This window comes from Littorina saxatilis, linkage group LG8 (assembly GCF_037325665.1).
Source record: "Littorina saxatilis isolate snail1 linkage group LG8, US_GU_Lsax_2.0, whole genome shotgun sequence".
NCBI classification, from domain to species: domain Eukaryota; kingdom Metazoa; phylum Mollusca; class Gastropoda; order Littorinimorpha; family Littorinidae; genus Littorina; species Littorina saxatilis.
Window position 1 is genome coordinate 28,267,858 of NC_090252.1, and position 16,126 is coordinate 28,283,983.

Consider the following 16,126-nt stretch of genomic DNA (forward strand, 5'->3'; position numbering starts at 1 on the left):
AGAGAGAGAGAGAGAGAGAGAGAGAGAGAGAGAGAGAGAGAGTGAGAGAGACAGACATACAGACAGACAGAGACATAGATCGAGAGAGAGGGTGGGCTATCTGTTTAGCAACGGATGTCACATTTTGAACGCTGATTTCATTCAGCATGAAATTTAAAATCTTTAAATCAAAGTAAAAACAGGTAATACAAAATAAAATAAAAACGCCGCCCAAAAATGGAATAAAATGATTTTGGAGGGAAGGCGATGGCAAAATCAAACCCGGAGAGAAAAAATCGACAGAAACAGAATCGCTTCTAGTCGGAGAGCAGAAAGGAAGAAACAAGTCGCGTAAGGCGAAAATACAATATTTAGTCAAGTAGCTGTCGAACTCACAGAATGAAACTGAACGCAATGCCATTTTTCAGCAAGACCGTATACTCGTAGCATCGTCAGTCCACCGCTCATGGCAAAGGCAGTGAAATTGACAAGAAGAGCGGGGTAGTAGTTGCGCTAAGAAGGATAGCACGCTTTTCTGTACCTCTCTTTGTTTTAACTTTCTGAGCGTGTTTTTAATCCAAACATATCATATCTATATGTTTTTGGAATCAGGAACCGACAAGGAATAAGATGAAAGTGTTTTTAAATTGATTTGGACAATTTAATTTTGATAATAATTTTGATATATTTAATTTTCAGAGCTTGTTTTTAATCCGAATATAACATATTTATATGTTTTTGGAATCAGCAAATGATGGAAAATAAGATAAACGTAAATTTGGATCGTTTTATAAATTTTTATTTTTTTTTACAATTTTCAGATTTTTAATGACCAAAGTCATTAATTAATTTTTAAGCCACCAAGCTGAAATGCAATACCGAAGTCCGGGCTTCATCGAAGATTACTTGACCAAAATTTCAACCAATTTGGTTGAAAAATGAGGGCGTGACAGTGCCGCCTCAACTTTCACGAAAAGCCGGATATGACGTCATCAAAGACATTTATCAAAAAAATGAAAAAAACGTATGGGGATTTCATACCCAGGAACTCTCATGTCAAATTTCATAAAGATCGGTCCAGTAGTTTAGTCTGAATCGCTCTACACACACACACACAGACACACAGACACACACACACACACACACACGCACATACACCACGACCCTCGTTTCGATTCCCCCTCGATGTTAAAATATTTAGTCAAAACTTGACTAAATATAACAAGTCGCGTAAGGCGAAAATACAATATTTAGTCAAGTAGCTGTCGAACTCACAGAATGAAACTGAACGCAACGCAACGCAGCAAGACCGTATACTCGTAGCATCGGCCATCGTCACTCCACCGCCCGTGGCAAAGGCAGTGCCCGTGGAATTGACAAGAAGAGCGGGATATTCGTTGCGCTGAGAAGGATAGCACGCTTTTCTGTACCTCTCTTCGTTTTAACTTTCTGAGCGTGTTTTTAATCCAAACATATCATATCTATATGTTTTTGGAATCAGGAACCGACAAGGAATAAGATGAAAGTGTTTTTAAAACGATTTCGAAAAAAAAAATTTGATAATATTTTTTATATATTTAATTTTCAGAGCTTGTTTTTAATCCGAATATAACATATTTATATGTTTTTGGAATCAGCAAATGATGGAGAATAAGATAAACGTAAATTTGGATCGTTTTATAAATTTTTATTTTTTTTTACAATTTTCAGATTTTTAATGACCAAAGTCATTAATTAATTTTTAAGCCACCAAGCTGAAATGCAATACCGAAGTCCGGGCTTCGTCGAAGATTACTTGACCAAAATTTCAACCAATTTGGTTGAAAAATGAGGGCGTGACAGTGCCGCCTCAACTTTCACGAAAAGCCGGATATGACGTCATCAAAGACATTTATCAAAAAAATGAAAAAAACGTTCGGGGATTTCATACCCAGGAACTCTCATGTCAAATTTCATAAAGATCGGTCCAGTAGTTTAGTCTGAATCGCTCTACACACACACACACACACACACACGCACAGACAGACAGACACACATACACCATACCCTCGTTTCGATTCCCCCTCGATGTTAAAATATTTAGTCAAAACTTGACTAAATATAAAAAGGAGGGATGGGTGCAGTGGGCGAGCACTTCCTAATGGAGTACGAAGCCGATGTCGACACTTCCTCCAAGAAATGCATATACATACTCTTCAGTAATGACAAGTTATCCAAAGGGGGTTACTTCCAAAAGAAGCACACGCACACACACACACACAAAAGAGAGAAAGCCCCTGATGGGGGAAGTAGTTTTGAAAGCCACGTATAATTACGGATATAGAAAAGAGACAGGATGTCTGGTGAACGGGAGACCTCCAAAAAGGACCGCATTAGGTTCTTGCCCAAGGCTGTGTAATCATCTACCTATCTCCCGCAATGGCACGCTGGGGAAAAGAATGCTGAGCTCGGTTACATTTCTTGTGGATACCTTTCTCACATTTGTCACATTTCTCATGAATCATGGCCATTCTGGCTTTCACTCTCAGACAGGACAAATACATGTAGTTTCTTATTTTTCACTACAACATTCTTCGTCTGCTAGAATTAGGAAAAAGTATTACTGCTGGGAATGTCAAGGATATACATGGTATACATGAAATAAAAGATAAAATTCAAAAAAGTATATTTCTGAAGCGTTATCAAACAACCATCTCAAGACAGAAAGAAAGAAGGAAAAACAAGTCGCGTAAGGCGAAAATACAATATTTAGTCAAGTAGCTGTCGAACTCACAGAATGAAACTGAACGCAATGCAACGCCAGCAAGACCGTATACTCGTAGGTCCACCGCTCACGGCATAGGCAGTGAAATTGACAAGAAGAGCGGGGTAGTAGTTGCGCTAAGAAGGATAGCACGCTTTTCTGTACCTCTCTTTGTTTTAACTTTCTGAGCGTGTTTTTAATCCAAACATATCATATCTATATGTTTTTGGAATCAGGAACCGACAAGGAATAAGATGAAAGTGTGTTTAAATTGATTTGGACAATTTAATTTTGATAACAATTTTTATATATTTAATTTTCAGAGCTTGTTTTTAATCCGAATATAACATATTTATATGTTTTTGGAATCAGCAAATGATGGAGAATAAGATAAACGTAAATTTGAATCGTTTTATAAATTTTTATTTTTTTTTACAATTTTCAGATTTTTAATGACCAAAGTCATTAATTAATTTTTAAGCCACCAAGCTGAAATGCAATACCGAAGTCCGGGCTTTGTCGAAGATTACTTGACCAAAATTTCAACCAATTTGGTTGAAAAATGAGGGCGTGACAGTGCCGCCTCAACTTTCACGAAAAGCCGGATATGACGTCATCAAAGACATTTATCAAAAAAATGAAAAAAACGTATGGGGATTTCATACCCAGGAACTCTCATGTCAAATTTCATAAAGATCGGTCCAGTAGTTTAGTCTGAATCGCTCTACACACACACACACACACACGCACATACACCATACCCTCGTTTCGATTCCCCCTCGATGTTAAAATATTTAGTCAAAACTTGACTAAATATAACAAGTCGCGTAAGGCGAAAATACAATATTTAGTCAAGTAGCTGCCATTTTTCAGCAAGACCGTATACTCGTAGCATCGTCAGTCCACCGCTCATGGCAAAGGCAGTGAAATTGACAAGAAGAGCGGGGTAGTAGTTGCGCTAAGAAGGATAGCACGCTTTTCTGTACCTCTCTTTGTTTTAACTTTCTGAGCGTGTTTTTAATCCAAACATATCATATCTATATGTTTTTGGAATCAGGAACCGACAAGGAATAAGATGAAAGTGTTTTTAAATTGATTTGGACAATTTAATTTTGATAATAATTTTTATATATTTAATTTTCAGAGCTTGTTTTTAATCCGAATATAACATATTTATATGTTTTTGGAATCAGCAAATGATGGAGAATAAGGTAAACGTAAATTTGGATCGTTTGATAAATTTTTATTTTTTTTTACAATTTTCCGATTTTTAATGACCAAAGTCATTAATTAATTTTTAAGCCACCAAGCTGAAATGCAATACCGAAGTCCGGGCTTCGTCGAAGATTACTTGACCAAAATTTCAACCAATTTGGTTGAAAAATGAGGGCGTGACAGTGCCGCCTCAACTTTCACGAAAAGCCGGATATGACGTCATCAAAGACATTTATCAAAAAAATGAAAAAAACGTATGGGGATTTCATACCCAGGAACTCTCATGTCAAATTTCATAAAGATCGGTCCAGTAGTTTAGTCTGAATCGCTCTACACACACACACACGCACATACACCATACCCTCGTTTCGATTCCCCCTCGATGTTAAAATATTTAGTCAAAACTTGACTAAATATAACAAGTCGCGTAAGGCGAAAATACAATATTTAGTCAAGTAGCTGCCATTTTTCAGCAAGACCGTATACTCGTAGCATCGTCAGTCCACCGCTCATGGCAAAGGCAGTGAAATTGACAAGAAGAGCGGGGTAGTAGTTGCGCTAAGAAGGATAGCACGCTTTTCTGTACCTCTCTTTGTTTTAACTTTCTGAGCGTGTTTTTAATCCAAACATATCATATCTATATGTTTTTGGAATCAGGAACCGACAAGGAATAAGATGAAAGTGTTTTTAAATTGATTTGGACAATTTAATTTTGATAATAATTTTTATATATTTAATTTTCAGAGCTTGTTTTTAATCCGAATATAACATATTTATATGTTTTTGGAATCAGCAAATGATGGAGAATAAGGTAAACGTAAATTTGGATCGTTTTATAAATTTTTATTTTTTTTTACAATTTTCCGATTTTTAATGACCAAAGTCATTAATTAATTTTTAAGCCACCAAGCTGAAATGCAATACCGAACCCCGGGCTTCGTCGAAGAGTACTTGACCAAAATTTGAACCAATTTGGTTGAAAAATGAGGGCGTGACAGTGCCGCCTCAACTTTCACGAAAAGCCGGATATGACGTCATCAAAGACATTTATCAAAAAAATGAAAAAAACGTTCGGGGATTTCATACCCAGGAACTCTCATGTCAAATTTCATAAAGATCGGTCCAGTAGTTTAGTCTGAATCGCTCTACACACACACACACACACACACACGCACGCACATACACCACGACCCTCGTTTCGATTCCCCCTCGATGTTAAAATATTTAGTCAAAACTTGACTAAATATAACAAGTCGCGTAAGGCGAAAATACAATATTTAGTCAAGTAGCTGTCGAACTCACAGAATGAAACTGAACGCAACGCAACGCAGCAAGACCGTATACTCGTAGCATCGTCACTCCACCGCCCGTGGCAAAGGCAGTGCACGTGGAATTGACAAGAAGAGCGGGGTATTCGTTGCGCTGAGAAGGATAGCACGCTTTTCTGTACCTCTCTTCGTTTTAACTTTCTGAGCGTGTTTTTAATCCAAACATATCATATCTATATATTTTTGGAATCAGGAACCGACAAGGAATAAGATGAAAGTGTTTTTAAATTGATTTCGAAAAAAAAATTTTGATAATAATTTTTATATATTTAATTTTCCGAGCTTGTTTTTAATCCGAATATAACATATTTATATGTTTTTGGAATCAGCAAATGATGGAGAATAAGATAAACGTAAATTTGGATCGTTTTATAAATTTTTATTTTTTTTTACAATTTTCCGATTTTTAATGACCAAAGTCATTAATTAATTTTTAAGCCACCAAGCTGAAATGCAATACCGAACCCCGGGCTTCGTCGAAGAGTAATTGACCAAAATTTCAACCAATTTGGTTGAAAAATGAGGGCGTGACAGTGCCGCCTCAACTTTCACGAAAAGCCGGATATGACGTCATCAAAGACATTTATCAAAAAAATGAAAAAAACGTTCGGGGATTTCATACCCAGGAACTCTCATGTCAAATTTCATAAAGATCGGTCCAGTAGTTTAGTCTGAATCGCTCTACACACACACACACACACACACACACACACGCACGCACATACACCACGACCCTCGTTTCGATTCCCCCTCGATGTTAAAATATTTAGTCAAAACTTGACTAAATATAAAAAGGAAGATTTTGGAAACACATATAAAATTAATATCTATATATATATATATATATGAAATCACTCAAATATGTGATATTTACGAAGTGTTATTTATTGAATAACAACAATTTGAAAAACCATTTGAGAAATAACAAGTCGCGTAAGGCGAAAATACAATATTTAGTCAAGTAGCTGTCGAACTCACAGAATGAAACTGAACGCAACGCAACGCAGCAAGACCGTATACTCGTAGCATCGTCACTCCACCGCCCGTGGCAAAGGCAGTGCACGTGGAATTGACAAGAAGAGCGGGGTATTCGTTGCGCTGAGAAGAATAGCACGCTTTTCTGTACCTCTCTTCGTTTTAACTTTCTGAGCGTGTTTTTAATCCAAACATATCATATCTATATATTTTTGGAATCAGGAACCGACAAGGAATAAGATGAAAGTGTTTTTAAATTGATTTCGAAAAAAAACTTTTGATAATAATTTTTATATATTTAATTTTCAGAGCTTGTTTTTAATCCGAATATAACATATTTATATGTTTTTGGAATCAGCAAATGATGGAGAATAAGATAAACGTAAATTTGGATCGTTTTATAAATTTTTATTTTTTTTTACAATTTTCAGATTTTTAATGACCAAAGTCATTAATTAATTTTTAAGCCACCAAGCTGAAATGCAATACCGAACCCCGGGCTTCGTCGAAGAGTACTTGACCAAAATTTCAACCAATTTGGTTGAAAAATGAGGGCGTGACAGTGCCGCCTCAACTTTCACGAAAAGCCGGATATGACGTCATCAAAGACATTTATCAAAAAAATGAAAAAAACGTTCGGGGATTTCATACCCAGGAACTCTCATGTCAAATTTCATAAAGATCGGTCCAGTAGTTTAGTCTGAATCGCTCTACACACACGCACACACACACGCACGCACACACGCACATACACCACGACCCTCGTTTCGATTCCCCCTCGATGTTAAAATATTTAGTCAAAACTTGACTAAATATAAAAAGGAAATCCAACCTGAAAAGATAATAACAAACAAACAAACAAAGCTATAGCTACAGTTAAAGACCCTGACCGTTTAAAGCATTTCTTTATCAACCGAAAAATCCGACGGTACCCTCTCTCAATAAAAACCTACCATACATAATGAATATATCTCTCTTACCATCTCTCCTCTCCCCTTTCAATAAGCCAGACGGACTAGTGCTAATGTCAACAGAGTAGTACTAACGTACTTTTTCACCCTTGTGTACCCACAAGAAGGCATTTTCCTTCCGAAATTCCATTTGTAAACGGACAGCCGTCGCAGAAGAAGGGAGTATAAAAAGTCCCCGAAGGATTATGCGCGTACAGTCGTTGAAAGTAGAGGACGTTCTCGTTTAACAGATTCTCATCTTCAAGGCCTAGTGGGCCAATTTCACAGGCTTTGGTAAGCTGTCAGCGAAAGTAAACTTCTGGCGTCAGAAAAGGGAAAGTGAATATCCCGTGGGATGAAACTGTTAAGTTCTTTACTTTGAAAGTGGCTTAACTAACATCGTCACGATCAATATAACTTTATAAGGAAAACGGGAAAAAAAGAAGAAAAAAACGGAAAAAAAGAAGAAAAAAACGCTCATAAAGACACAGACAGACAGACAGACAGACACACACACACACACACACACACACACACACACACACACACACACACACACGCGCGCGCGCGCGCTCGTATCACTTGTTCACAATCAATCTGAAACAACAGTAACAACATATGGTTTCCAATGATTGTGTTATTGTTTGGAAACAAATTAAAGCAAGCACATCAGCATATTATCTCCATCATTCATAATAAATTACAGTAAAAATCTGTTTAGGGTTCAAAGAAAAGAGTCAACATGACATTGACAACAGGCAAATTTGTTGTGATTGATAACCGAGTTCCAGTCATACTCAGCTCAAAGGCTGAGAGATCAGTTTGGCAATGGAACACATGGCATCAAATAATGTACACATTAAAGACAGATACCTTCCCGCCTAAACCAGTGATGCCAACCTCTCAAGATCCGCGGTCCATGGCAGGCATGTGCACATTATATGAACAGAGTATCTTTCCACTCAAACACCAACAGTTTGGCTGCGTTCTGTGCACGATAGGAGTTTTTTCTGAATTAATTTCAAAAAAGATTTATAAACCTATGGCATTCTCAAAAATTAATTCAGTAAAAAATCCGCACGCTTCACAAGAAGCAGTTGGTTTACGGTATGTGTCTAAATGGAAGGATGCTCTAATCTTACGCAGAAACCTGGACGGATATATGTGGTGGATGACAAGATGGCTTAAATTCGAGAAGGGAACAATCCACTTAAAAACGTAAAGGAGTGGCTACATTGCATTCAAACAAAAGTGCCCTAGTTTGAGGGTTCTGTCAACGATTATCGTCTGACTATGAGTGTGGAAACAAATGCACATCTTAGATTGCTTGAGGATGTTCAAAAAAAGAATGACGACACAGTCAGAAGCATGTGAACATTGTTTAAAGAAACGTTGATGATGTTCAAGTAATAAAACTTTAATCCAGTGCGACAGTTTAACTTGCAAAACGTATAAGTTATCACATGCTCTTTTGCCTTGAATATTATCGAAGGATGATTTGCATGCAAGCCATTGTCACTGTAAGAATCAGATTTCAACTTTTGATTGCAAACTCTGTCTTCAGTCTTGTAACACCTCGTCTCTTTTTAGGTAACCAATGCCGCCTGTTCACTGGGGCAGTAAAATGTACTAAAACGATAATATTAATGATGTCATCAACAAAACGTATGGTGGTACATGTACAGGATATGAACATGTCAAGTTCTTAAGCAAACCATCATGCTTATAGTTACACAGACCACAACTATTAATGTCCATGATTAAAGATGCGCTGACATGAAACATGAAACATGAAAATAAATAGCACAAGAATAATCTCTCTTCTTCCCCCTTCTCTCTCTCTCTCTCTCTCTCTCTCTTTCTCTCTCTCTCTCTTTCTCTCTCTCTCTCTCTCTCTTTCTCTCTCACACACACACTCACACACACACACACACACACACACACACACACACACACACACACACACACACACACACCGTCAAATCACTTATTACACGACGGTACAGAATATTAAAAGAAGACAGATCTATCATCAACCACAGCTGTTGTGGATGTTTTTTTCTTGTGGAATTCAAAGTCATTTGCTGCCAATTTCAACCTTAAACCTTGCCCTTCTTTTCACCAAAAATGCAGATAAGTTACACACCGTACTGTTAAACCATAACAAGCACCCTCGCTACATAAAACAACCCTTCATGGAGTTAAGCTAAGTCGCAACAGGCTTCTCAAATAGCATCCAAGACAACCTGTTTTCCCATCAACACTCGCAAGTCACAAAAAGGTGATAGCCATCTCATGCCCCAATAAAAAAAAAGGCCTCTTTAGCTCTTCAGTGTCAGTGACTGTCGCTCAGGTTAACACATCCATTGTGTGTTCAAAAGTACAACTGTCTCAACACTTACAATCACTGAAGCTAGAAGTCCACACACACCCCTTGCCCCTTAAAATAAAATGTGCTAATTAGCAATAGTGTTACAATGTTATGTGTTCAAATGCCAAAGCCAAATTGCAAGTTCCTTTTCCCTTTAATACTGTCAAGTCACTTAAAACAGACGTGCAAACTCATCGCGGGCTCTCACAACAGTCCGTCCCCCCCCCATGTGTTCAAAATGAAAAGAACGCGATCTACTAAGATTCTTCAAGGTTCTTTTTCCCCACAACACTGGCAAGTTTGCGAGTCATTCTATACACAATTCCAAAGCCAACTCTTGACCCCGTGAAAGTGGCCTAGTGGTAAGGCGTCCGCCCAGTGAGCGGGAGGTCGTGGGTTCGAACCCCGGCCGAGTCATACCTAAGACTTTAAAATTGGCAAACTAGTGGCTGCTCCGCCTGGCGTCTGGCATTATGGGGTTAGTGCTAGGACTGGTTGGTCCGGTGTCAGAATAATGTGACTGGGTGAGACATGAAGCCTGTGCTGCGACTTCTGTCTTGTGTGTGGCGCACGTTAAATGTCAAAGCAGCACCGCCCTGATATGGCCCTTCGTGGTCGGCTGGGCGTTAAGCAAAAAAAAAAAATTAAAAAAAACCCCGTGAAAAGCTCTTCATTCTCACTCATGCAATCTCACCAAATATATGTGTTCAGCCAAGGACACAATTTACTCAAATTCTTTCAAGCTGATGATTATACATGAGCACAGGTATTGCTTCGAAAATAACGGCTGAGCTATGTACAGCTACCGTCCAGTACCACAGACAGACACAGAATCCCACACGGCAAACTGCCTTGTCCTTGTCAATGAGATCAACAGTGCGCTTAACACATCCAGCCATGCAGCACACACTCCAGTCACAAGCATCATCACAGCAACAACACACCCACTGCACAAAACCGCACTCCCCACACTCGGGTGGGAGCCAGCATTGAAAGCCTGACTCCCCTGGCTGACAGGCGTCACTGTCGTTTTGGGGTGGGCGAGGGTGGAGACCACCCCACACTGACGCACCTCCACGCTCGGCGTCAGAAAGGTAGGGTTGACGCACACAAAGTACTCCCGCCCGTGAGTCAGCCCGGAGACAGTCTCTGAAACCCTGTTGGGCGGGATGCTAGCCTCTATCAGCGGAGTGTCAGAATGTCCGCACAGAGGATCTCTACCTCTCCTGTCAGTGTCAGACACCACACACCACACTTTCAGTTTCCAGTAGAGCTGAGCGCCTCGTCTGTAGGGCCATGTCACTGTTACGGAGCTCACAGTGGAGGACGTGAGAGTCAGGTTCACCAGGATGTTCACTGGATGACTACTCTCATCCTCAAACGTGAACCCTCTCAGCTCCTTGATTGGGTTGTCCAGGACACTCAACCGCTGCAGCGACGGTCCTTCCAGCAGATCCGCTGAAAGCCACTGCAGCTCGTTGTGATCCAGGTCAAGGTTGCCCAGCAAGGTCACCTCCCGGAAGGTACCGTCCAAGATGCTCCACAGGGCGTTGGAGGAGAGGTTGAGGGTCTGCAAGTTGCGCATACCACGGAACATGCCGTGGTCCAGGGTGGCCAGTTTGTTGTCCGAAAGGTCCAGCACATACACCGACTCCCTGAAGCTGTCGAAGGCGCCCGTTTTGATTGTGTGAATGCGGTTATGGCTGAGGTCCAACGAGGAGATTCTACGTGCCCCTTCAAACATCTCCCTGTCGACGATCTCCAACAAGTTGTAGGCCAGGGTCAGGTTGTCCAGCTGGAGACCACTAAAAGCCTGCCGACCGACGTGAGAGATCTGATTGTGGTCCAACGCTAAGGTGCGGAGATTCTTCAGCTGGGAGAACACATCGTGAGGCACTGCCACCAGCGAGTTGTCCGTCAGCATCAAGCGCTGGAGAGTGTTTGCAAAGTTGGGCACGTCAAAACAGTCCAGCGATGGTAGCATGTTGTCATCCATGTACAGCTCGCTCAGCGAACTCAGGCCTTCGAAAACGTTCTCCGCTAAAGAGGACAGCTTGTTCCTTGAAAGCCGCAGCTTGTGCAGATTGCTCAGATCTTGGAAAGCTCCCAACTCTAAAGTGTGGATGAGATTGTCGGACAGGTCGAGGTACTCCAAGGCAGAGAGACCGTACAGCTGGTGAGGCCTGATCACAGTCAGCTTGTTGTTCTGCAGGTGCAGAGTGTGGAGCTTGGGCAAGGAGAAGGCCCTGTCCTTAATGCTCTCCACCAGGTTGCCGTCGAGCTGCAGCTTCTTCAGGTTGGACATGTTGACGAAGATGTTGACGCCGATCTCCTTGAGGCGGTTGTTGCACAGGGTGAGCTCCTTCAGCTGCTGCAGGTAGTGGAACACGCTCACGCCCAGGAACTTGACCTCGTTGTCGGCGAGGAACAGGTACTCCAAGTTGGGCACTGAATCCAACGTCCCAGACGGAATCTGGCCGACAGCGTTAGAGCTGAGGTCGAGAAGAATGGCCTCGTATGGGACGAAGGTCACGACCTCACGCAAAGTGTCAAAGGTCAAGCCCGCGCTCTGGCAGTACACGTAATAGCGCTGCGAGCACCGACACGGCTTAGGGCATCCTTCCACAGGTGCTGCTAGGGACAGCATGGTCACCATGGCAACCGTTGCTAGGAAAAGCACGCGATGGATCTTGCTGTACCGCTGCCATCTAGTCATCTTCTTGATCACCTGAAAGAAATGAGGGCGATAAGTTACTACTTTTGTACGACATTTCGCTGACCATTTGGGATAAGAAGTTCAATTTTAAATTGGCATCATTTAAATTCGCATGGAAAGCCAACGCATCCAAAACAAAACAAAAATAAAACAAAATACACGACATCAACACAAACAAAACAACAACTGTCTTTAACCCAAACTACCACCATCGCAACACTGACCAACAGAATTAGGATTAAGTTCACGGCTTGGAACACAAGTATGTAAGAACAGATGAAAGATGCAAAGCTTCTTACTAGTGCAGAGGGACCCTATTGCCATTAGTACCAAATTGTGTGTGTGTGTGTGTGAGTGTGTGTGTGTGTGTGTGTGTGTGTGTGTGTGTGTGTGTGTGTGTGTGTGTGTGTGTGTGTGTGTGTGTGTGTGTGTGTACGTGCGCGCGCACTGCAGTAACCACTTACATGCTCTCAGGATTGTCCACAGTTTCAGGCCGACCCTTTGTGTCATTAAAACGCTTCCTCATTTCCTCCTGCAAAACAAGAATCACCAAATTAGTCAACAGTTTGCAAACACATTTTCATGGGTCAAAAATTAACAGCACTGACACTTTAAGGTAAATTTAAAGACACCATCCTTTTCGCGTAAACCATGGCAACCATGTTCCATCCTGCCAACCACGACAGTTTTTTTCAGGATTGTACATGGAATCAGAGCGCGCATCCTTGTACTTGGGCACATACGGGGGAGAAAAAACCCAAATAGGCTGCTTTTTGTGCAAAATTAATTTTGTTCAAAAATTTCCTTTTAAGATTTTTTGTTGCGGATTGACATTATCAACAATGAACAAAACTTTGCACAAAAAGCAGACGGGCTTCAGATTGTTGGTACATTTTAATGTGTCAAAATTGAAGGATGCTCTCAGCTCATGGAAAGGTTTGGACAGATCTTTGGTAGTTAGCATTCGCAAGATAGTTTACACCAAAAATAAGGCATCTTTAAATGAGGAGGAGGAGGAGGAGAGAGAGAGAGAGAGAGAGAGAGAGAGAGAGAGAGAGAGAGAGAGAGAGAGAGAGAGAGAGATATGATGATGATGATGATATGATGATGATGATGGTGATAGAACTTTATTTTACAAGGATAGTGGTTTAAGGTCATCTAATACTAACAGTGTAACTAATACATGCATGATAGGCAAGCAGAACTAACGGACAAAGAAGCAAACAAGAGAGAGAGAGAGAGAGAGAGAGAGAGAGAGAGAGAGAGAGAGAGAGAATATGCGCCGGGATTTTAGAGAGAGAGAGAATAATATGCGCCAGGACTTTATTTAAATTGTTTTCTCTCTCCCGGTCCCACGGTGCTGAGCCGGTGGTTGGGTGTGGCTGAGGCCACGACAGAAAGTGTAGCCAAGACTGAGAGTAAGTGAGAGACAATATTATTATTAACATTCGTGTCACAAGCCAGGGGAACACTCAACAACTATTACAGCAGCTTGTAAATTATACAAATGTGCGAGGAAGACGTGACCTGTCATTTTAGCTTCAATTAACACCACGCATTAGGCATTGCCAATCCGTGTTGAATCTTTTTGTTTTTACTGTGTAATGATATGCATGACAGGTACCTCAGGAGGACTGCATACAAACATAATTCTCTGATGACTTGCTTTACACCCACAAAGTGTCATGGGTCGTGCTAATTAATGCAAAAGCAAAGCGCCATAATTATGAATAACAGTTCTCTTCTGCCTGGACTGCTAACAAAGAATATCCACCCTGCCTGTGCTCTATGCAGTAATCCCCCCCCCCCTCCCTCTTTCTTTCTGTTTTGTTCTGTTTTAGCGTTTGTTGTTAATTTTGCTGATTTATTCTTGTAGTTGTAGCTAACAACTTTATTAAATCATTCTGCAAAATGAAATATAATATTCAAGTCAGTGGAAGAGAGCATTTTTTGTGTATGTCTTACATGAGTCTACGGCGGCTTACACCATGGTTTGCGGCGCGGGAACGGGGAAGTATCCTTAAAATTCACCTGCACCACAGGCACGTCAAAGGCGAAGCAGCCGTTACTGACTTTTAGGGTGAAAGTTATTGAAGGTCAGCTCTTCCTTGCACTCTCTGAACGGTCGTGCGCGCCATAAAACATGGACATCAACCTGTTGCTGTGTAAGTTACGATCATGCAAACAAGCGTGCTGCTACCGGATGTCATTGACAGTTAGCAATCTGTTTTATACTGGGTGACATTTTACACATCTTGAGTTTAGAAAAGACAGGGTTTTTTTAAATTTGTACGGTAGTTTTGTTGTTGTTGATGATGTTGTTTTCTTCTTCTTCTTCTTCTTCAGCGTTCCAGAATTTTCTGGTTACGTGTGAGCTCGTTTGCCCATTTGGGTTCCCCACACTATACTCTGAGAGCATAGTCAGCTCACTCCGCTTTCGTTGAGTAGGCATGCTGAGTATTTTCGTGTTTCCATAACCCACCGAACTCTGACATGGATTACAGGATCTTTTCCGTGCGCACTTGGTCTTGTGCTTGCGTGTACACACGAAGGGGGTTAAGTCACTAGCAGGTCTGCACATAAGTTGACCTGGGAGATCGGAAAAATCTCCACTCTTAACCCACCAGGCGGCAGCGACCGGGATTCGAACTCACGACCTCCCGATTAGGAGGCCGACGTCTTACCACCACGCCACTGCGCCCGTCTGATGTTGTTTTCAATTTCATTCGTTCTGTCTTTTTATTTCCTCCCCTCTTTCTTTTCTTTGCGCGCACCCCCCACCCCCACCCCCACGTATACACACGCACTGAGTACACATCTCTCTCTCTCTCTTTCTCTCTCTCTCTGTCTCTGTCTCTCTCTCTTTCTCTCTCTCTCTGTCTCTGTCTCTCTCTCTCTCTCTTTCTCTCACACACACACACACACACACACACACACACACACACACACACACACACACACACACACACACACTGACACACACACACACATGGTATTGTGTAGGATAAAGGAAAAGACAGCTAGATGGTTATCGTGATGGAGAGAAAACAGACTCGATTCCTGCCTAAATGTGTCTCACCATAAGTACAATCTATCAAAATGTCAGTTTTCATTCACGAAACCATTCCGCCAATTCCGGACCAATTCGGCATGTCGTTTTCCATCAATTTTGAGTTTAGCACATTCGAAGTAAAGGATTTGCTTTTAGCAATTTCCAAAGACAACTTTACACCACAGTTTTCCTTCATGCTCAGAACATATTGCGACTATAACAGCTAAATGTGAGCGAATCAAGCAATAGGATGCTGCATTCTACACGGTCATGCGGCGATTGAACGCATCACTGTACGCATCACTCTCTCTCTCTCCCCCTCTCTCTCTCTCTCTCCCTTTCTCTCTCTCTCTCCCCCCCCCCCCAGTCTCTCTCTCCCGCTCTCTCCCTCCCTCTCTCTCTCTCTCCCCCTCCCTCCCTCCCTCCCTCCCTCCCTCCCTCCCTCCCTCTCTCTCTCTCTCTCTCTCTCTCCCTCCCTCCCTCTCTCTTTCTCTCTCTCTCTCTCCCACTCTCTCTCTTCTGTCTGCGGCTGTATCTCTCCCTCTCTCTCCCTTTCCCTCTTTCTCTCTCTCCCCCTCCCCCCTCCCCCCTCTCTCTCTCTCTCTCTTACTCTCTCTCTCCCTCTAAGCGAAAGAAGCAAACAAGACCTCCACAAGGGATTATCATGCCAAACAGTTATCAATTTTTCACATGAAAAATTGCTATCCTCTGCTACGTCACTCGCTACGCTGCATGAGAGCACCCGTATCTGTATCTTCACAATGCAACGAACGCTTTCGCCGTGTCAAGAGAAGCGT

General features: G+C 41.6%; 1 protein-coding gene across 3 annotated transcripts in view; it reads right to left on the bottom strand.

Moving 5' to 3' along the window:
- Positions 1–7,790: 7,790 nt before the first annotated feature.
- The window catches only part of LOC138973214 (carboxypeptidase N subunit 2-like), an 18,665-nt gene continuing 10,329 nt past the window's right edge, over positions 7,791–16,126 (bottom strand). For all 3 annotated transcript variants that reach the window (XM_070345927.1, XM_070345928.1, XM_070345929.1), the window contains exons 2-3: positions 12,742–12,809; positions 7,791–12,289 (exon numbers count right to left, since the gene is read on the bottom strand). In XM_070345927.1, the coding sequence (XP_070202028.1) occupies positions 10,364–12,277 (1,914 nt within the window). In that variant the 5' untranslated portion in view covers positions 12,278–12,289; positions 12,742–12,809 and the 3' untranslated portion in view covers positions 7,791–10,363. The remainder of the gene's footprint in view (positions 12,290–12,741; positions 12,810–16,126) is intronic.